The sequence below is a fragment of the Microtus pennsylvanicus genome, chromosome 1 (genome assembly GCF_037038515.1).
Source record: "Microtus pennsylvanicus isolate mMicPen1 chromosome 1, mMicPen1.hap1, whole genome shotgun sequence".
Classification (NCBI taxonomy): domain Eukaryota; kingdom Metazoa; phylum Chordata; class Mammalia; order Rodentia; family Cricetidae; genus Microtus; species Microtus pennsylvanicus.
In genome coordinates, this window is record NC_134579.1 from 150,503,489 (window position 1) to 150,526,393 (window position 22,905).

General features: G+C 44.4%; 1 protein-coding gene across 1 annotated transcript in view; it reads left to right on the plus strand.

Moving 5' to 3' along the window:
* LOC142837535 (NACHT, LRR and PYD domains-containing protein 9B-like) overlaps positions 1–20,483 on the plus strand; it is a 34,427-nt gene extending 13,944 nt beyond the window's left edge. Inside the window, exons 4-9 of the mRNA XM_075952669.1 lie at positions 2,093–2,257; positions 6,331–6,498; positions 11,781–11,951; positions 13,333–13,503; positions 15,390–15,560; positions 20,336–20,483. Of these exons, the coding sequence (XP_075808784.1) occupies positions 2,093–2,257; positions 6,331–6,498; positions 11,781–11,951; positions 13,333–13,503; positions 15,390–15,560; positions 20,336–20,483 (994 nt within the window). The remainder of the gene's footprint in view (positions 1–2,092; positions 2,258–6,330; positions 6,499–11,780; positions 11,952–13,332; positions 13,504–15,389; positions 15,561–20,335) is intronic.
* The last annotated feature ends 2,422 nt before the right edge of the window (positions 20,484–22,905 follow it).

Sequence of the window (22,905 nt, forward strand, 5' to 3'; positions counted from 1 at the left end):
GTATATGTGTGCATGTGTGTGCCTATACCTCTAGTATATATGTGCATGTGTGTGTGCATGTACATCTAGTATATGTGTGCATGTGTGTGCCTGTACCTCTAGTATATATGTGCATGTGTGTGTGCATGTACATCTAGTATATATGTGCATGTGTGTGCATGTACATCTAGTATATATGTGCATGTGTGTGCATGTACATCTAGTATATATGTGCATGTGTGTATGCATGTACATCTAGTATATATGTACATGTGTGTGCATGTACATCTAGTATATATGTACATGTGTGTATGCATGTACATCTAGTATATATGTGCATGTGTGTATGCATGTATATCTAGTATATATGTGCATGTGTGTATGTATGCATGTACATCTGGTATATATGTGCATGTATGTATGCACGTACATCTGGTATATATGTGCATGTATGTATGCATGTATATATGTGCATGTGTGTATGTATGCATGTACATCTAGTATATATGTGCATGTGTGTATGCATGTACATCTAGTATATGTGTGCATGTGTGTGTGCATGTACATCTAGTATATATGTACATGTGTGTATGCATGTATATCTAGTATATATGTGCATGTGTGTATGTATGCATGTACATCTAGTATATATGTGCATGTGTGTATGCATGTACATCTAGTATATATGTGCATGTGTGTATGCATGTATATCTAGTATATATGTGCATGTGTATATGTATGTACATCTAGTATATATGTACATGTGTGTATGTATGCATGTACACAGACAGCTAGAATCGACTGTGTTCTAGAGACTGTATGAATGTTAATTAAAAGTCCACTTTTTAACATTACTGTGATTGTATGTGTGTATGTGTGCATCTGAATTGGGCCTCTGGAGTCAGAGTTATACTAAGTTGTGGGCTGCCCAACATAGGTGCTGGGAACAGAACTCCAGTGCTCTGCAAGAATGGTGTGTGCTCTTAACCACCCAGCTAGCTGTCCTGCCCACTGATAACCTCTTAGTCATTATGCTGACATCTATTTCTTATAAGGAAACAGGGCCAGGCATAAGTTTGACTACATTTTCCCAACCTTGAAAAGAAATATATACAAAAAGAAAAAAAAGTCACGTTTAATTTTCTTGACTCTGAACCCTAGTCTATGACCATTATAGACAGTGGTGCCTTTAAAAAACACTGGTTCCTACTAACCTGAGCTGTGGTGGTACACACCTTCAAACACAGTCCTTGGGAGTCAGAGGCAGGCATATCTCAGAATTTGAGGCCAGCCTGGTCTACAGAGTGAGATTCAGGACATCCAACGTTACACAGAGAAACCCTGTATTAATCAACAACAAAAATACTAGTAAATAAGGAGAAATGGGCCCTTCCTTGGGACGCACAGCAGGGAACATTAAATGATACAATCATCTGTTTATACATAAGGAGTTACTCTGGTTTGCTTTTTGCTGCTGGGATAAATACCATGACCAAAAGCAGCCTAGAGGAGGAAAGGGTTTATTCCATTTTACCACCGCCAGGTCACCATCCATCACCAAGGGAAGTCTGGGCAGGAACCTGCAGGTAGGAACTGAAGCAGAGACCATGGAGGAATGCTGCTTCCTGGCTTATCTCCCCCAAGCTGCTCAACACTCTTCCTATTCACATCAGACCTACCTGCCCAGGGGTAACGATGCTCACAGTGGCATTTCTCCACCAATTACCTATTAAGAAATGCTCCACAGACATGGCAATCTGATGAGGCAATTCCTCAATTCAGGTTCCCTTTCTCTAGATAGTGTTGAGTTGGAACCCTTGATTAGCCATGACAGGCTATATTCAGAATTTAATATGAAGGTAAGTATGAGTCTTCTGAGAATGATCTGGGTATTATGCAGGAGTGGGGGAAATAGAAGAAAAGGGAGAGAGATGAATAGCTCGAGCCTCCATGTCCGTTTGGTATCTGGAGACAACCAGTGAGAATTTGGGGGTAAGCAGGGTGCCCAAGCAACCATGGTGTGTGAGGGACAGTGTGGGAGAGGATTGTACAAGTTGCTTTGCCATGAACCCACACCCCCTGGTATAATGTGCAATTTGGCCTTATTCCACAGGTGTTCCTTCATGACTAACTTTGGGGATGGTACGTTATTTCACACAGTTCTTCAGCTGCCTCACCTGACATCCCTGAACCTCTATGGCACTAATCTGTCTTATAATGCAGTTGAGAAAATGTGCTCCGGGCTGAAATCGCCAACATGCAACCTGGAGGAGCTGCTGTAAGTCAGTGTGCTGTCTACACTCAGGAGCTGCTTTCAAATTGTTTCTAAAATCACGTCTAAGGATTAACTGTGAAAGTTTTGCATTGTATGAGCACATATTATACAAAATGAGTTTCATTATATAAATTTCTTTTTCTCCTTGTTAACAGAGTGTGTGTGTGTGTGTGTGTGTGTGTGTGTGTGTGTGTGTGTGTGAGCGTGCGCACGGGTGCCTTCAGAAGCCAGTAGAGGGCTGTGAGCAACCTGATGTGGGTGCCTGGATTTGAACTCTAGTTCTCTGTTGAGGCAGCAAGAGCTCTTCACTGCTGACCCGCCTCTCGGGCACCCCCGTGACACCATTCCACACACATTTGTATGGACTTTGGTCACACTCAGTTATGTTCTCTTGGCTCCCGTTCCTTTCTAAGAAGTTCCCCTTGCACTCTGATGACTTCCTCTTTGGCTTTCTAATGGTTTTAATACCATCATAACAGCATATCTAGATCTGCTACACTTAGATACCTAGGGTGTGGCTCAGCTGTGGAAATTAGAGGTGAACTTACAGAGGAACTATACAATAGCTACCAGCAGAGAAACGCTCCATAAGTAAAACCCCACTGGCCTTTCATGGTAGCTAGAGAAGAAACTCAGAGGCAGCCATGCAGGTGGGCTGGGCGGAAATGGCAGAGAAGAGTGGAGTAGCCAGGGTACTGAGGATCTGCTGTTTTCCAGCGACACAGTAGCGCAGAGTGAGTTCCTCGCCGTTGTCGCTTGAGCTGTGGGGGCTTATGTGGAGAAACATGCAAGGCACTCTTTTCCTCAGGCGATGTAAAACAATACGAACATTTGTAATTTCATGATCAGATCAGAATCATCTGTTCTGGTATTTGGACTGTTGCCTTGATTCCCGACACAAAGCTTTCAAACTCTTGGTGTTCTCTGGGTGATAGGATCAACTTTTATTCTGAAGAGATAGGTGGTGTTTGATGCACTACTGCATAGTGACCAGTCCCCAGAAGAACCACGCTAGGTCTATGTCTGTAACTGTCATTATCACCCCCATCCTCAGTGAGTTCAGTTTGAAGTTTGTCTGTCACGCTCACATGATAAAGACTCCACTGAAAAAAATTCCCAGAAAGTTTGGAGCATTCCGTCCTGCTGTGCACTAACTGTCAGCTTGATTTAGTTCAGTGATTGTCTTTATCAGGTTAGTAAGCTGGGGCATCTGTGCGGGATTTTATCTTGCTTGTTAACTGAAAGAAGATGAAATAAGTAGGCATGGTTCAGGAGGTTCTGGTCTTTAGGTCTGATCTCCAAAATATATAGAGAACTCAGGAAACTAGACTTTAAAATGCTAATTAACCCAATTAAAAAATGGGGCACTGATCTGAACAGAGAATTCTCAGCAGAGGAAGTTCAAATGGCCAAAAGACACAAAAGGTCATGCTCAACCTCCTTAGCGATCAGGGAAATGCAAATCAAAACAACTTTGAGATATCATCTTACACCTGTCAGAATGGCTAAAATAAAAAACTCCAATGATAGCCTTTGCTGGAGAGGCTGTGGAGGACGGGGTACCCTCATCCATTGCTGGTGGGAATGCAATCTTGTGCAACCACTTTGGAAATCAGTGTTTCGGTTTCTCAGGAAATTTGGGATCAACCTACCCCTGGACCCAGCAATACCACTCCTGGGAATATACCCAAGAGATGCCCTATCATATGACAAGAGCATTTGTTCAACTATGTTCATAGCAGTATTATTTGTAATAGCCAGAACCGGGAAACAACCTAGATGCCCTTCAATGGAAGAATGGATGAAGAAAGTGTGGAATATATACACATTAGAGTACTATGCTGCGGTAAAAAACAATGACTTCTCGAATTTTGCATGCAAATGGATGGAAATAGAAAACACTATCCTGAGTGAGGTATCCCAGACCCAAAAAGATGAGAATGGGCTGTACTCACTCATAATTGGTTTCTAGCCATAAATAAGGGACACGGAGCCTACAATTGGTGATCCTAAAGAAGCTAAGTAAGAAGGTGAACCAAAGGAAAAACATATAGTTATCCTCTTGGCTATGGGAAGTAGACAAAGTTGCCGGGGAGAAAATTGGGATCTTGGGGGTGGGGTGGGATGGGGGTAAGGGGAGATGGGGAGAGAAAAGGGAGAAGGGGAGGAAGGGGGGAACTTGGAGAAAAAGGAGGATTGGGATAAAAGAAGGTTGGATAGGGGAGCATGGAAGCACAATTCTTAGTTAAGGGAGCCACCTTAGGGTTGCCAAGAGATTTGAACCTAGAATGGCTCCCAGGTGCCCAAGCCGAGGTCCCCAGTTAATTCCTTGGGCAGCTGGGGATAGGGAACCTGAAATGACCCTATCCTAGAGCAATACTGACGAATATCTTGCATATCACCATAGAACCTTCATCTGGTGATGGATGGAGATAGAGACAGAGACCCACACTGGAACACTGGACTGAGCTCCCAAGGTCCCAATGAGGAGCAGAAGGAGGGAGAACAAGACCAAAGAAGTCGGGACCACGAGGGGTGCACCCACCCACTGAGACAGCGGAGCTGATATACGGGGAGCTCACCAAGGCCAGCTGGACTGTAACTGAAAAAGCATGGGATAGAACTGGACTCTCTGAACATGGCGAACAATGAGAGCTGATGAGACGCCAAGGACAATGGCAAGGGGTTTTGATCCTACTTAATGTGCTGGCTTTGTGGGATCCTAGCCAGTTTGGATGTTCACCTTCCTAGATATGGACAGAGGGGGAAGGACCTAGGACTTACCACAGGGCAGAAAACCCTGACAGCTCTTTGGACTGGAGAGGGAGGAGGAAAGGTGTGGGGGGAGGGGGAGAAGGGTGGGAGGAGGGGGAGAAGGGTGGGAGGAGGGCAGGGAAATGGGAGGCTGGGAGGAGGTGGAAACTTGTTTTTTTTTTCTCATTTTCTCAATAAAAAAAAAAGAAGTCTAGCTAGCTAAGCCCGAACCAGCAAGAAGCTCACTCATGATTCCTGTGTCCAGGTTCCTGCTCTGACTTCCTCAATGACGGACTGTAACCTGGAAGTTGAAGCCAAACCGTTTCCTCTCTTAGTTGCTTTGGACAGAGAGTTTATCACAGTACTGGAAGGGAGCCAGAGCCGGGTCTTCTAGCATGCGAATATATCAACACAGAACACTCTGCATCCATAAGGCAAACCTTCTTGGACCCGGGATCCTTGCAGATCTCACTCCATGCACATGATCTGACTGCATCCTCCGTCATAGCTTCTGAATATTCTCAGCTGTCAAGCGAGATGACAGAACCCATAAGCTTCATGATCTCCTCTGTACTTTAAACACAAGGAGTACATGTTAAGAATGTCCATCACAATGGGCTTTGTAAATGATCCCTGAAACCTGGAAGGGAAGGCCACTGTGAGATTCAAGAAGTAAGTGTGTGTGTGTGTTGGTGTGTGTGTGTGTATGTTGGTGTGTGTATGTTGGGTGTGTGTGTGTGTTGGGGGGTGTGTGTTGGAGTGTGTGTTGGGGTGTGTGTTGGGGTGTGTGTGTGTTGGGGGTGTGTTTTGGGGTGGGTGTGTGTTGGGGTGGATGTGTGTTGGGGTGAGTTGTGTTGGGGTGTGTGTGTATTGGGGTGGGTGTCTGTGGTGTTGGGGTGGGTGGGTGTTGGTATGGGTATGTGAAGGTGTTAAGAGTGATATTGGTAATCAAACATGCTGGGTTATAGACCAATTTTAGTGTGTGCATTAAAGGATATGGCTTCTACCAACTACATTCCAGTAACACTCTGTCTTTCTGTTGGTTGTTTGACAATCAATAACGTCACCAAACATTTCCAAATTGAGAGTAAAAGTCACCCATGGATGGAAACCACTTGCTTGGGCTTTTTCTCAATCAATAGAACTTCATGACTCACAGTGATAGTCACATGATTGCACTCATGAATTCAAGAAGTCTGTGATGTAAATGTGAGCTGGTATGTACAGTATTAGGAGCTGGGCATTTGTTTGGACAACAAGTAGTCTTACATAGGCCTTCTAAAGATGTTGTTCCTAACCTGTGACATGTATCTCACATGCAGGTTGGGGAAGTGTGGCATCTCAAGTAACGCTTGTGTTAAAATTGTGACTTCCCTAAACTTCGGCAAGCTGAAGCATCTCTCATTGGTTGAAAACCCCTTGACTAACAAAGGAGTGATGGTACTGTGTGAGATCCTGAAGGATCCGAGATGCGTCCTGGAGAGACTGATGTGAGTTGACTGGGGAAGCATGTAGATGGAGCTGTGGGCCGCTTTTCACCTCCCAGCTCCGGGCTACCAGCTAGCTTTACCCAAAATAATTACACAGAAACTGTATTCTTTTAAACACTGTCTGGCCCATTAGTTCCAACCTCTTCTTGGCTAACTCTCACATCTCAATCAACCCATTTCTAACAATCTGTGTAGCACCATGAGGTGGTAGCTTACCAGGAAAGATCTTAACCTGCGTCTGTGTCGGAGAGAAGAATCATGGCGACTGCCTGACTTGGCTTCTTTCTCCCAGCATTCTGTTCTGTCTACTCTGCCTACCTAATTTTCTGTCCTATTAAAGGGCCAAGGCAGTCTCTTTATTTAACCAATGAAATCAACACAAAACAGAAGACTCTCCCACATCATTTCCCCTTTTTCTGTTTAAACAAACAGAAAGGCTTTAATTTTTTTTTTTTTTGGATTTTTCAAGACAGGGTTTCTATGTTGCTTTTTGGTTCCTGTCTTGGAACTAGCTCTTGTAGACCAGGCTGGCTTCGAACTCACAGAGATCTGCCTGCCTCTGCCTCCCAAGTGCTGGGATTAAAGGCTTTAACTTTAACATAGTAAAATTACATATAACAAAACAGTTATCAAGCAAGAATTCCAGTTAGAATGTTTACATCTATTTTATCTTTTATCATAACTAAGGAAAACTATAACTATAACTAACCATTCTTCAACTCCATCAAAGACTTCAGAAGGATATAATATTACCTAAGTAAACAAGAAGCAAGTAACTTCTAAAATTCTAGAAATGACAGAGACATCTTGCTCTTTGTACAGCACCCAAAGTTCTTTTGTACTGTTGGGGCATCCATCTTAAGCCTTCAGGCCATAGTATCCAGCAGACCTTTCCATGAAGCAGGAAATTTCAAAGACAGTCAGTCACTTTCTGCTGTGTTCTGCAGAATGTCTCACAGACTCTTTCATGAGTCAGGAACCCCGAAAGACCATCTCACGTTTAGGCAAGATCAGCAGTCCTCTTTCCGTGGTTTTTTTGTGTCCAGTTCATGCAACAGTCCAGGCAAGAGCAGTTTCTTGCCCAAATGGCTAACCAACTCCATTAAGAGCCTCTTCAGTGCCCATCTTCCTCTCGAAGTAGATTGGTGCTTCCAGGAGCAGATGTGTCTCATTGTCATGAAAAGCCCTAGGTTATTAAAACATTAAATGCCATATTCTGTAGTTTTTGAAAGATATGAAGAATGTCTATCTAACTGAAATATATCTCTATATATCTAGAAAATCTAACTAACATGACTACAAGCTTGACTATTATCGATGATTATCCATTAGCAACCTATATTTCTTAATTATATATTACATTTTAAAATGAACTACACAATCACAATACCTTAATCAAGAGCAGAAATACATATAACAAAATTGACCTTAAAATCCATACCAATGTAAATTATTCATATCTATATCATATCCCCCTTTAAATGTAAAAGAACATTTATAAACAATATTTGGGAACATGGGCACAGTTTTTTCTCTCCAAATTGCTTCCTGCTGAATGGGGGCACTGTTAATCAGATTTTTCATGGTGTAACCTGTTGGGTGAAGTAATTTTCTGAAGGTGTTCATGGTGGTCTTTCAGGAGGGTGTGATTTATCATACCATATTGGGATAGAAGCAATCCACAGGGTATCATCCTCTGTGAAAACAAAAGAAGACCCTCTCCAAAGCATCATATCTTTAGACCCAAATTTGGAAGTCATGATACCTTTAGAACATACATGTAGTTTGGCAGACCACACAGTGAAATGTCTCTCTGTATTTAGCTCCTTCACAGTCAAAAATTTTAAAGAAAACACAATGTACATAATCCAGACTCTCTTTGAATTTTCCATTTTTATGTGGCTTATTTTTACTCTATCACTTTACTTTATTCTGTTTCTTTAAAGACTTTACCCTTTTTTAAGACATTAAGTTTATTCTCTATTCTTTTTCTTCTCTCCCAAGCCTACATACATTCATCCAACACTTTGACCCATTTACAAGTCTTTTATGTCTGAATCTGTCCCATTGTGAATCTGTAATTCTTTACTTTCGAGGAGCATTTCTTAAAATGTTAAGCACTTCTTAAAAACTTAAGTTGCACCATGTAGAGGTAATACGGTACTGCCTGTTTACTGCCAGTCTAAACCTTAATTGTGCTGTTATTAGGATAATTACGATAGTTCCCGCCTGAGGTCAGCACAGTTCAGTATGGCTCTGATCTGCCGAGCAGGTAGGCTGCTCAGGATGTTGGCTCCACCTCTCTCCAATTTCAAAATGCAGGACATACCATTTTTTGCTGGCTCTGGGGCCACCAGGTAGGAACTGCACTCAGCACTTTAACTCTGAGACTGAGTGTGCGGCACAGAAATTCTTTTGATCCAAGTTACAGCGAAATCTGACATGCAGACCACTGCGCAGTCAGAAAACATCTCTGTGTATGGCGGCAGGAATCCACCATGCTCTCCTGCCTGCCTAAGCCTGATTCTGTAGTCTGCCCAGGCGGGGAATGCAGGCATGGTCTCAGAGTGCTTTCTTCTCAATCCTGAGTGGGAACACAAACATCCAGGCCCACAAATGCACCATAGCCAGAGTTTGTACCGGCAACAGGGCCCAGGAAGCTGCGTTTTAAAACCACGCTTTTTTTTAAGGCTGCCGAGTCAGGAAATTCTCTCTGCGGCACATCACCCACAAACAGCAAAAAGCTGTCTTAAACTCTGTTTTTTGTGTGTTTAAAATTAAGCTCTCTCAGGTTTTACGTGGAGTTCGTTACTACATTGGGCACCACTCTGTAGATGGAGCTGTGCGCTGATTTCTGCCTCCCAGCCACCAGCTAGCTTTACCCAAAATAATTACATAGAAACTGTATTCTTTTAAACACTGCCTGGCCCATTAGTTCCAGCCTCTTATTGACTAGCTCTCACATATGGATTAACCCATTTCCAACAATCTGTGTAGCACCATGAGTCGGCAGATTACCACCTGCATCTGTCTCAGAGAAGAGAATCATGGTGACTGCCTGACTTGGCTTCTTTCTCCCAGCATTCTGTTCTGTCTACTCCGCCTCCTTATTTTCTGTCCTATTAAAGGGCCAAGGCAGTCTCTTTATTTAACCAATGAAATCAACACAAAACAGAAGATTCTCCCACATCAGGAGCATGCCCTGGAGATATTGCAAAACCCTGCACATAGGTAAAACCATCATAAAGGTGATCAAATTGCCACGAAGGAGGCAGGAGAACGTGGGATGTGTCGGGATCTCGGTCACTTGTCCATGCCTAAGTTGCCATGTCAGCAAGTGGAGCAAACGAGAACAGATTTATGAGACCAACTTCTGACTAGACAAGACTAGCTCAGAAATTCCTCATATATAATTTTTAGCTTAATTTATATGATAACCATGGAATATGGTGATACACTTGGAAAGAGACTGGCTGTAGGGAAGAGGAGACTATAAATAAGAAGAAAATATTCCCTACAAAGGCAGGGCTTTCTACGTCTTACCTAAGTCACTGTAGGCTGTCTCCTGCTCTGAGGTTGACATTGGTTGCTCATCATAGCACACTGCCAGACTGTGGTCCCAGGGAAGTCATAAAGATAACTTATTGTTCCATCCATCAAAGGCCTCAACATGGGGAATGTGCTCAAAGACACCTGGGTTCAGGAAGAGAAAGAGTATACAGACCCAATCCATCTGTGTCCTCTGTGATCACGAATTCACAGTAGCATGTGTGTGTGGCTCACATCATGAGCATGCAGATAAAACCGTAAGGGCACTGGATATGGACAGTAAGGAGAAGCCTGTTTAGAACAGGAAACGCATGCAGACGAAGTGCCTCCTGCATGGGCTGCTCATGACTAGACCAGAAATGTTCCAGGTCTCATTTAAATTTCTTTTGGAATTTTTGCAAATTGTGAGTCTTGGTGACGCTCCCTAAGGCCAAACATGAAAGTATTTGCACAGTACAGAAATCTGTCACATGGCTTGGGGATAGTTTCATATGATGCTCTCTGTGCCTTTGTGTTTTGTCCTAAACTGGATACATGAGAGCACTTGTGGATTTTCCTACCTGTGTACTCAGGGAGTTCCTGAGCCTGCAGAGGCAGAGGAGGTGAATAGTCCCCTGGAACTGTAGTTACAGGAGATTGTGAGCACCATGTAGGTGTTATATGTTTCATGCTTAGAATTGAACACCAGGTTCTCTAAAAGATCAACAACTGGTCTTGAATGCTGAACCAACTCTCCAGTCCTAAAATGAAACTTGTAAAAAAAGAGAGAGAGAGAGAGAGAGAGAAATGTATTCTAGAAAGTTGAAGGATGTTGCTAAAGAGGTAGGAAAAACTAACATTAGAAAACAAAAGTTTTCAGTTATTTCTCTACTAGTTACTATAGAGTAGATTGAGTTAAATTACACTTGATGACTAGTAAATAAAAATAGCTACATTAAGCATGAGTTATTTCAAATATTATCTAGTCTTTAAAATACTAGCCATTCACCCACACATGTGACAGCATTAGGAAGAATCTGTAAAAAAAGTAGCAGGACCGGGTGGAGTAATAGCAAAGGAGGTCAGACACTTGCACCCTAGCATGATGACCCGAGTTTGACCCCCAGGACCCCAGGAGTGACACAGTGCAGAGGTGGGGACGGCAGGAACCCTGGGGCTCACTGGACAACCAGCCCAGTCTCATGAATGAGCCCCAGGCCACTGAGAAACCCTGTCTCAAAGAGGGCGGGTGGTGGTGTTCAGCGTGTGACATCTGAGCTTGTCCTCTGACCTCCACACACACCTGCAGAGAGACGTACACACACTCACAAGAACAACAAAAATGAGGGCAGGGTTCTGCAACATGGTGAATTTCTGGTATAGGTGGAAGTATTGATTGTCTTGCAAATAAGTTGATGAATTAGTCAATTTTGGAAACATCTGTGGTGATCTACAAGCTCAGGTGTTCAAAACTTTTATTTGAAAATGTTTTCATCGTGTGTGTGTGTGTGTGTGTGTGTGTGTGTGTGTACGAGCACACATATGGAGGACAGAAGATGATTAATGGGAGTTGGTATTTCATTCCATTGCGTGGGACTGAACTCGGGTCCTCAGGCTTGGTGGCAAGGTCCTTTACCTGCAGAGCCATATTAGCGGCCCATTTGTGGAAATTCAGTGTAGGGAGAACACGGAAGCCTTTGCAGAGATCTATGCTGTGACAGTGAGTGACCTGCGCTGTGTGATTCTCTTCACAGGTTGTCATATTGCTCTTTCAACTCCATTATCTGTGGCCATCTCAATGAAGCCCTTGTGCGCAACAAACACCTCTCTCTGCTTGACCTGGGGTCAAATGTCCTAGAAGATTTGGGGGCAAACATTCTGTGTGAAGCTTTGAAAGACCCAAAGTGCCCCCTTCAGGAGTTATGGTAGGGCTGTGTTCTCATCCATCCCTGGGGATGCAGTATCTAATGTTGGCATTCAGAAGAAAATGGGAGGGTAGAATTGTCTGGATGTCAGTGTCCCCTCAGAGTCTGTGGTGAAGCCTGCCATCCGTGATGACTGTCTTAAGATTGGGTCATAAGGGTGAGTTCCCATGAGTAGATTACTGCTGATAAAAGAAGGCACAGAATCTGCCTCACCCATTCCATCATGAAACCCGGATCAATGCCCACCACCTATATCTATATCTCTTCTTTTCTATAACCATCTGCATATCACCTATTCATTATCAATCTATATATTATCTACTAATTATTTTATGTTCACTGTGCATCTAACATCTGCCTAATGTCTCTATTTACCAACTACACACTCATCATCTAGTATTCTCCATTCTTCACCTGTCTTTTACCCTTTATCTTCTTTCTCTCCCCCAACCTCTCTCTTAACCATATTGAAAGCGCCATGGGAAACCATGAGCTTCAGGCTTGAGGAGGGTTTGAGGTTGCATTATATTAAATACTGGCAGAAGTCCACCTCATGATGACATCTGCACAGAAATCTGAGATCGGCGACCAGGTAGCCCCACTGATTTTCAGGGTATCTCTATTTGAGCCAGGGAGGACGAGAGTAGTGACATCGGATGAAGAGAGGAAGGCAGAAGAATTGCAGTGGGCCACAGGGAGCAGTGTAGCCCAGATGGAGAAGCAACGCCAGCATTTCAGTACTGCTTGGGCATTTCCGGTTCCTACAAATAAATCGAAATATGCCAAGCTACTAAGATAGGATCTTATGGCCTAGGGATGTGGCTCAGTTGGTGAGATGCCTACTGACCATACACAGAGCCCTGGGTTTGATTCTCCAGCTCAGCTTTGAAAAAACAGGTGTGATAACTACATACCTGCGATCTCAGCACTGGGAGGTAGAGGTAGGAGGGTCAGAAGTTCAAGGTCATCCTCAGTATGTAATGAGTCTGAAGCCACACTAGATACATGAGACCCTGTTTCAAAAAGAAAAGGCGGTCAATGAATGCCTGCTGAGGGGGAGAATGGTCTCCTCCAGGAACAAGCTCTACTGGGTCATACAAACCCCTGGAGTTGTGCACACACAAGCTAAACTAAATGGGCTTAATAGGTTACTTATGCATGTACAGGTGTGCAGGCATGAATATATATTCACATATATCCATATGTGTACACACGTATCAACAATAAAGAGAATAATTTGGGATCTGGAAGGAATTGGAGGTAGGTTTGGAGGGATGTATATACCGAGCTCATATAAAGTTCCAAAATATAAGATAAATAACAGATCAAAACAAACGCATCGGGCCTCAGAAGTCAGTACGTTTGCGTGTGTTTTCCCCAGGTTGTCTGGTTGCTGTCTCACATCAGACTGCTGTGAGCAGATCTCCACTGTCCTTACTTGCAATAAAAATCTAAAGACCCTGAAACTGGGCAACAATAACATACAAGACAGCGGTGTCATGCGGTTGTGTAAAGCGCTGAGGAATCCGGCTTGTAAACTGCAGAGTCTCGGGTGAGTCTCCTGACTCCCGTGGGGGGTGGCTCCCAACTGAGTGAGGAAAATCTAGAGGGTTATAGGTGTGATAGTTTGTAAGAAAATGGCCCCCAAAGGGAGCTGCACTCTTAGGAGGGGTGGCCTTATTGCAGCAGGTGTGTCTTGTTGGGGGAAGTGTCACTGTGGGGCGGGCTTTGAGGCCTCCTGTATGCTCAAGCCACACCCAGTGAGTCAGACTGCCTTCTGATGCATGCAGCTCAGGAAGTTAGAAGCCTCTGCTCCTTCTCCGGGACCATATCTGCCTTCATGCCACTATGTCCCACCGTGATGACAATGAACTGGAAAAGAGCCACCACAATTAAATATTTCCTTTAAGAGGTGCTGTGGTCATGGTGCCTTTTCACAGCAACCGAAATCCTAAGACAATAGGGTTAAGAATTCCACCTAGCATAGTCTCAAGGGTTGAGGAAAACGTTAACACCCAGGTCATGTACGAACAACAGCATCTGCTGGGGGTTGAGCACCACGCCCTTGTCATGGTTTGCCCACCACAGCATCTGGTCTTCTGGCCTCTGGGTCCTCTTCTATGATGTTCCCTGAGCCTGGGGAAGGGGTGACACAGATGATCCATTTGAGACCGAGTCCTCTGTCCTCAGTCTCAGAATGCAGACCAGCTGTGCGTCTCTCTATTAACCAGGCCATTGCAAAAGTTGCTTCTCCCATGAGGCTTGAGAGCTGACCTAACACAGAAATAACTCTAAGTGGTTAGAACAATGGTTCTCAACCTGTGGGTCCGACCCCTTTGAGAATTAAATGACCCTTTCACAGGGGTCACCTAAGACCATCAGAAAACACAGATATTTATGTTATGAATCATAACAGTATCAAAATTACAGTTACAAAGTAACAATAAAAATCATTTTGTAGTGTGGGGTCCCCACAACACGAGGAACTGTATTAAAGGGTCGCAACACTAGGAAGATTGAGAAGGTGGTTTTATGTTATGTCCCCTTAGCAAAGCAATAGTAACGGGTTCTGCCTTAGGGCCTACAGCTTGCCCAGCCATGGGCTCTTCACCAGTTTACAATACCTGGCATGAGTCAAGTAGTCAGCACTCCACAGTGGATGGTGGAGGCCCTCAAGAAGCCCCAGCCCAGCTGAGGAGCTATTGGCAGCTGATGGCAGCTGATGGGAGGAGAGCCAGTCTTCAGAGAAGGAGCCCTGGCCACCTGTGCTGCAGGGGATTGTCCTAATCCCAAGCACCTAAGGCAATGCTAATTGAGTTAGTGCAGTGGTTCTCAGCCTTCCTAATGCTGTGACCTTTAATACAGTTCCTCACATTCTGTGTGGTGATGCCAACCATTAAATTATTTCCATTGCTACTTCATAACTGTAATAGTGCTGCTGTTATGAACTGTATGTAAATACTGACTGCAGAATATCTGAGATGTGACCTCCATGACAACGTCATTCCACCCCCCAATTGGGGTCATGACCCCCTGCCAGGTTGAAAACCATTGACTTAGAAGGTTTAAAAAGGTATCATATTGGGAAGGCTGTGGATAGGGAGGTCTGGGAGGAGTTGGAAGTGTGGGTAGTAGACAGATGTGATCAAGACACGTTGTATACATATATGATTCTCAAATAAAAAGTACTGCTCTGGCCGGAGGGTGGTGGTGCAGATCCCAGTACTCAGGAGGCAGAGGCAGGAAGATCTCTGTGAGTTCAAGGCTAGCCTGGTCAGGACATGCTCCAAAGCTGCAGAGAAACCCTGTCTCAAAAAAAACTATATTTGCTTAATGTTTTTGCTTACTGTGGACATTTGGGTCTGGTTAAGTCTTTGCTCAGAAGCCTAGAACTGGTACCAAATTCTGCATCCTTTTTCTGGTGTTTCCCTGTCACAGGTTAGACATGTGTGCGCTCTCCACGGCCTGCTGTGCAGACCTCGCCTCCGCTCTCAGCACATGTAGAACACTGACCAGGCTGACCCTCGACTGGGTCACTTTGGACCACTATGGGGTGAGGCTGCTGTGTGAGGCTTTGGCTTGCAGAGGCTGCAGCGTGAAGGTACTGGGGTGAGTGCTCACTGTGTCCCTGGGTCGGGAGTGACTTTGGAATAGCTCTTCTCTAGCAGTTGGCTCAAGCTGAGCCCTGGTGACACGGGGCTGGGGAGTTGTGTTGTGCAGGAAACCTTTATCCTCAAGAAGACTGAGGACCATCCTTGATCTCTAGCCATTCATAGGTACCACCCTTTGGAGGTGATTAATCCAAATATCATCAAACATCTTCTTTAAAAAGAAACAAAAAAAGTGGCTTATTTATTTTTTTAATTTTTTAAAAATATATTATTATTATTTCTTTTATTTTTAAAAAGGAAACAAGCTATCTTTTTTCACTTGGCATACCAATCCTAATTACCACTCCTTCCCCTCCTCCCATCCCCTCCACCTGTCCAACCCACCACCCCTCCAGTCCTCAGAGAGAGTAAGGCACATTGCTTTAGGGAAGCTCCAAGGCCCTCCCTACTATATCTAGGCTGAACAAGGTATCCATCCAAAGAGAATAGGTTCTTTAAAATCACTACAAGCAATAGGGGAAAATCCTGGTGGCACTGCCAGTGCCCCACAGTCTGCCCAGTCATACAGCTGTCATCCACATTCAGAGTGACTAGTTTGGACCTATGCTGATTCCTTCCCAATATACCTGGAGTTGGTGAGCTCCCTTAGCTCAGGTAGACTGTTTCAGTGAGTGAACCCATCATGGTCTTGACCTCTTTGCTCATATTCTCACTCCTCCCACTCTTCTACTGGACTTTGGGGGCTTAGCCCAGTGCTCTGCTGAGGTTCTCTGCCTCTGTTTCCATCAGTTGCTGGATGAAGGTTCTATGGTGACATTTAAGATATTCATCAATGTGACTACAGGGCAAAGCCAGTAAGGGCCCCCTTTCCTCTATTGCTTAGCATCTTAGCTGGAGTCATCCTTGAGGATCCCTGGAAATTTCTCTAGAGCCAGATTTCTTGCTAGCATCATAATGGCTCCCTCAATCAAAGTATCTCTTTCCTTGCTCTCATCTCTGTCCTTCCCCCATCTTGACTATCCTGTCCCCACATGTTCTCCTCCCAGCTCCTCTTCTCCCACTTCTGCCCCTTCCACCCTCCCTTTTTCCCCACCCCCATGCTCCCAATTTTGTCCGGCAATCTTGTCAATTTTCTCTTTCCAGGTAGATCTATTTATGTTTTTTCTTAAGGTTCACCTTATTACTTAGCTTCTCTAGGATCATGAAATATGTGCTCAATATCCAATGCTTTACAGCTAGTATCCACTTATGAGTGAGTACATACCATGTTCATCTTTCTGAATCTGGGTTACCTCACTCAGGATGGTTTTTTCAAGTTCCATCCATTTTCATTTAGATTTCAGGATGTCATTATTTTTTATCACTGAGTAGTACTCCAATGTGTAAATGTGCCACATTTTCTTTATCCATTCTTCAGTTGAGGGACATCTAGGTTGTTTCCAGGTTCTGGACATTACAAACAATACAGCTATGAACATAGTTGTATAAATGTTCTTGAAGTATGATTGAGCATGTTTTGGGTATATGCCCAACAGTGGTATTGCTGGCTTATTTCGTAAAATTATCATTCAGCTCTATAAAGAATGACGAAATCAAAATATTTATAGAAAAGGAGTGTTCTTAGAAGGATAGCAAATAGGGTGACCTAATTGCAGAAATAAAAACCACATATTCTCACTCGCATATGGGCCCTAGTCTATAATGTACATACACACATACACACATTGTAAGCAAATGTTACATGTGGGTATCATATAACATCTTAAAAAACAAAAAGTGATAATAAAACTGACAAAATATGAGTTTGAATATGTAGTATACTTTGTATATGCCATTTAAATGGTTTCTCAAGGTATTCAATACCAAATTTATTTTTAAAACATTTTTATATACAAGTGTTTTCTCTGCCATGTAACTCTGTGTACCACATTCCTGCCCGCTGCCTGGAAAGCAAGAGGAGGGCATCAGATCCCTTGGGACAGAGTTACAGAAGTTGTGAGCCACCTTGAGAGTGTTGGGAATAGAACCCTATCACACCTAGAAGAGCATCCAGTGCTCTTAACCGCTGAGCCAACTCTCCAACCCATGTTAATCTTAATAATTTTTACTTATTCTTTCAAATTCTCATACATATACATGTTTGGATAATATCCTACCCCTACTACCAACCTCCAACACCCCCGAGACCCTCCAATCCCAATTAATAACCCCTGACTCTAAGTCCTGTTGACTGTGCTTATGGATATGGGATCATCCACTGGGGCATGGGAAACCACCCAACACGCCAATCTTAGAAGTCATTCTCACAGAACACCAATCAGCTACCAATAGTTCCTGGGCTAGGGGTGGGGTTCATTCCCATGTTGGAATTTTGAATGCAGGTCTTGTGCCAGCAACCTCAGCATCAACTGCGAGCTGATGCATAAACACGCATGTCATGTCTAAAGAGAGAATCCCATAGTGCTTCTCCACCTCCCGGCTCTCACAGTCCATCTGCCCCTTCTGTCATGACAATCCCTGTGCCTGGCAGGGCAGGTTCACCAAGGACGCATCTACAGCTCAGCAGTCACAATCACTTGCTCTCAGCACTTTCGACAAGTTGTGATCCCTGAACTGAAAAGTTCTTAGACCACAGTTGCGAGAAGTACAAATCTATGGGCACAAATGTATTTAGAAGGCAGCTTGACACAGGCCCATTTAAGGGAACTGCAGTAGGTTTCCCTCTGGGGCCTGTGATGCCCTAAGCCACGGGATGTTGACAGTGTTTACAGTAACAATCATTAAATCTCCCCATGGAGCAGGCGTCATAATCCAATCAAAAGTGATCAGCTACTCCTATAACTGCCATGGCAGCAGGCTACCACTGGGCACAACGTGGCTGGTCATTCTCATGTCTTCCAATCACACAACAGAGGTGGTTACGAACACCGCCTCCCACATCCAGTGTCTACCCATGAATGTTCATCCCAGGCTAGCGTTGGGAGGGGTCTGACACTGCTGTACAGACTTCTACATCAAAGTTCTGCTGAGAACTTACTCTGCGTGAGCAGGTTGATGATATGAGTGCTGGGAAGAGGGTGGAGGAGCATCCTGTGAGGAAAATGGTTTCCACCTCTGCCCCACTGACTTGGATCCTGTCCTGGGGCTACAGAGAGTGATGCTCAAGCAAGGATGAGATGTGGGGAGCCTGGGGTGTGGGCAGAGAGGAAAATCGGGGTGAGAATGCTGCGCTTGGGGCGGCATTGCCTGAACGGGAGGCTGGAGAGGCAGGGGATGAAGTGAGCAGCAGATCTGAACGAGCCTGGCATTTCTCTGTACTAACTCTTTGTAGTTACAGGTCACATGACTTGTGGTTATGAAATACCAGGGAAGACAAGAGCAGACAGAATGGGAAGAAAATTGAGGAAGCCAGCTGTACTTCTCTGAGGAACTCTGTTCCAATCTTAATTTGTGAAATTCGGGGGGAACTACTGCACAAAAACCTAAGGGAACATTTTGCAGAAAAAAAATTAACCATATTGAGTGCTGACTGCTTAAGACATTACTTTTTTAAAGGGGCTGACCCCTTACGTCCAAGGGTCAGGGCACATCGAGGAAGAGGGGGTAGGGAGATTGTAAGAGTCGGGAGGACTTCTACAAAACAGCCTCTTCTAGACTTGACAAGGCAGATACACCCAGGAACTGACAATAGCCATGACTGTCTGCATGACCCGTGCTCAAGTTCAGGCAGGTCAACATTCCAGCAAGGGTGGTGGAGGGGGTCTACCCGGACCCCTAGATGGGGAGCTAGAGACATTTGGTGGCCTCAGAGAAGGGAGAGTCGTGTTCTTCATGGATGTGGCCCCTGGTAGGATGCATATGCCACATGCATGCACCTCCCTCCACGCATGTGTGGGCATCACAACTGAGAGTCTGTGAGCTATTGGGGAAGAAAAGGACACAAAGTGTGGGAAGGAATGTAGATGGGTCAGAGAGGGGAATGGGGAAAGGATATGTTCAAAATCCATTGTATCCATGTGGAATTCTCAAAGAATAAACTAATGGATTTTGAAATATAGTGTAAAGATAATAAGCATTTGATAATTTTTATTTTTTTAGGTAAACTTAGTGATGACGGCATGGGGGAAGCAGGCAGAGGGAATAGCTAAGTATCAGCTGTATTCATGGGTGAGCTAAGGTGTAGGATAAACTGTGTCTCAGAGAAAGTGAGTAGAGACTCAAAAGACTTAACATAGATGGTGTGAGATTGGTGACAATGACATTAACTATACTAGTGTTCACAACTGAAAAAAGTCAACACTAAATAACACAGGAATAAGGAATAATAATGATCATGGTTAGGCATTTAAACAATGAACGGGTGAAAACAGTCATTTTTGCTTCAGTGGTTTGTAACTTTAGTCTTGACATCTAGATAAATGTTTTATACAGACGTCTGTATCTACATAGATGAGAGGGCCCCTACTCTGCAGGAGAGAATCAGACCTTCTCACATGCGGTGTCTTCCTTCCTTCACTCCTAGGGTAACAGAGAGGGCATCATGGGGGTAAAGGAGAGGCAAGTTATCGCCAACCAAACTTGGGTTGGTGGATGGCTCAGTGGGTGAAGGCACTTGCTGCCGAGCCTGATCACTCGGGACCCACATAGTAGCAGGAGGACGATGGAATCCCATGAACTGTCCTCTGACCGTCACACGTGCCCTGTAGCATGTGCCTGTATAAGCACACACGATTAGTAAACATAAAAAATCAACAGCCGTCTTCCTCCCTTCAGATTGGACAAATCTGCACTTTCTGAAGAGTCACAGAAGCTACTGCAAGATGTGGAAAAGAAAAGTAACCTGAATATTTTGCATTATCCGTGGGTCAAGGAGGAGAACAAGATGAGGGGTGTTCGTCTGCTCTGGAACAGCAAGAACTGATCTTGAAATAACAGCTTTTTCTTTGTTGTATTTCTCTAAACATTCCGCCCCAAGATGCACACTTGGTCCTGGTAGCTGGTTCCCAGGTTATTTCACAGTGCCCTGTCCCCATCCACCTTTATATATACTTCCCCTCACCACTTTACCATCTTTAGATGACAAACACACTCAATAAACTCTCAGCATGTTTGAGAATGAATGATTACTTAATGGCCGTCTTAGAGTGTTGGGGTTTGAAACTGAAGAGACCATGATTCTCTTTCAGTTCTGGTTGGGAGTGATGTTTGTGACACATTATACTTGCTGTCATTTGTCAGTGCAGCTAACATCACCTGAACTGTAGTTCACGCCATGATCCTAAAAGACACAAGCATCACCATGCAGAACAACCACAAACTCACCGGGCAGCAGGCTGACGGTGATGATACATTGCTGTCGAGTTATGAACGCCTTCCTGCAATTCAGTTCTGGAAACAAGGACATGCCCTAGATTCCATCATGTTTTTAAAAAATGTATTTTTTTTCAGAGTTTTGTGATGTGAGCTGCTAGGCCACCGAAAGAGACAGAATTCTAATCATTTCATTGCTGCGATAAAACACCAACCAAAAGCAATATGGGGAGAGGAGGGTTTATTTGGCTTGCGGGTCCATGATCTTGGGAAACTGAAGCAGGAACTGAAGTAGAGACCATGGAGGAATGATGCTTATGGACTTCTCCCTGTCACCTCCTGATTTTTTTTTCAGACAACCAAAGTTGCTTCCCCAAGGACAGCACCACCTTGAGTGGGCTGGGAGCTCCTACAGGATAGTGTGATGGAGGCGTTGTCTCAGTTGAGATTTCCTGCATCCATATGACCAAAAAAAATGAAGGAAGAGAGGGAGGGAGGGAGGGAGGGAGGGAGGGAGGGAGGGAGGGAGGGAGGGAGGGAGGGAGGGAGGGAGGAAAGAATGAGGCAGAGAGGGAGGGAGGGAGGGAGAAAAAAAGAAACGAATGAACGAACGACAGGTTTTTTTAAGTATGAGTAGCTAACACTGAGAGTTCTTGGAAGGTTTATTTACAGTCTTCCAACCAGACAATAAGGCTGTGGAGATGCAGTCCTTTAATCCCAGCACTAAGGAGGCAGAGGCAGGAGGATCTTCGAGTTCAAGGCCAGCCTGTCTACAGAGCTAGTTCCAGCACAGCCAGGACTGCACTGAGAACCCTGTCTGGGAGGGGGCGGGGAATCCGTCAGCAGTATTCCGACCAGGGGAAGAGACCAGGATCAAGCCTCGCCATCTTCTCCTGATAGACGGTGTCAAAGGCTTCACTCTGGGCCACAGTGAAGACATTCTTCCAGTCGCCACACGTGCCTGTCAGACACAGAAGGGAAAGAAGCAGGGAAATGAGTGAGCACCGCATGTGAGCAGCCCAAGCCTGTCTCCCTCTGATCTCATCCATCCAGTTCGTGTCTCTCTCAAGACCAAAAGGAATCATCCTACAACTTCCTGCTCTGTACCCACTGTCAGAACCATGTGAGAGGAAAAGGGACCGGACTTGCGATGATCTGAGGTCGGTGGCTGTGAGCGCCTGAAAGGTCACGTGGAAAATCCTAGTCTTGAAATTTTGAAGGAAAAACTGAAGTTTTCACAGCTGAACCTCAGTCCATCCCTCCATGTGGAAAAATGTCAACCATGTGATAGAGTAGCAGGCTACAGAATTGGCACCAAAGTGTGTGTCCTTCAACTATTTTTCCAACCAAGGTTGTATTCTAGTTAAGGGAATGTTCACACAGCGCTATGATCAGAAAGATCTCCACTAGGAAAATGCTGTGTTCTACATGACTTTTTTCCACATGGGATCTCTATAATTCGTTTCCACTGAAATGCATAGATAGTCCACTGCCACAAGCATCTCCCAATACTACTATCAAGTCTCAAACACCCTGGATCCCTGAACACCAGCAACATATTCTCTGCCTCTCCAATTGTCTTCTATTTTATGAATGTTACATAGATATATCGTGTGCAGATTTATGTTGTTGACTTTTGTCGCTCAGCATAAAGCCCTTGGAATCCATCCAAGTTGCTGCATGTGTGAGCAGATTCTATTACTGACGAACGACCATTCTGTCATATAGACATACCAATGTCTGCAGGGGTTGTCTGTTGTAATCACAGCACCCTCTGAACTGGACAGTCTTATTACTGCAGCTGTATCTCTGGTTTCTTACAGACGTGGACAATGTCCCTGCTGCTGAGTGGTCTAAGTGTATAGACATATCCGCTGCACAGCAGAGGCAGCAGGACACAGGAGCCTGTCATTCCTCCTCGGTGAACTCTCAGTAACGGATCTGTGGGCAGTGACTGCTCTCAGAGAATATGATGGGATGGGACTCTAGCTTCTGAGCGTCTGTTTCCGTGTCTCACGCTTTAACAAGTGTTG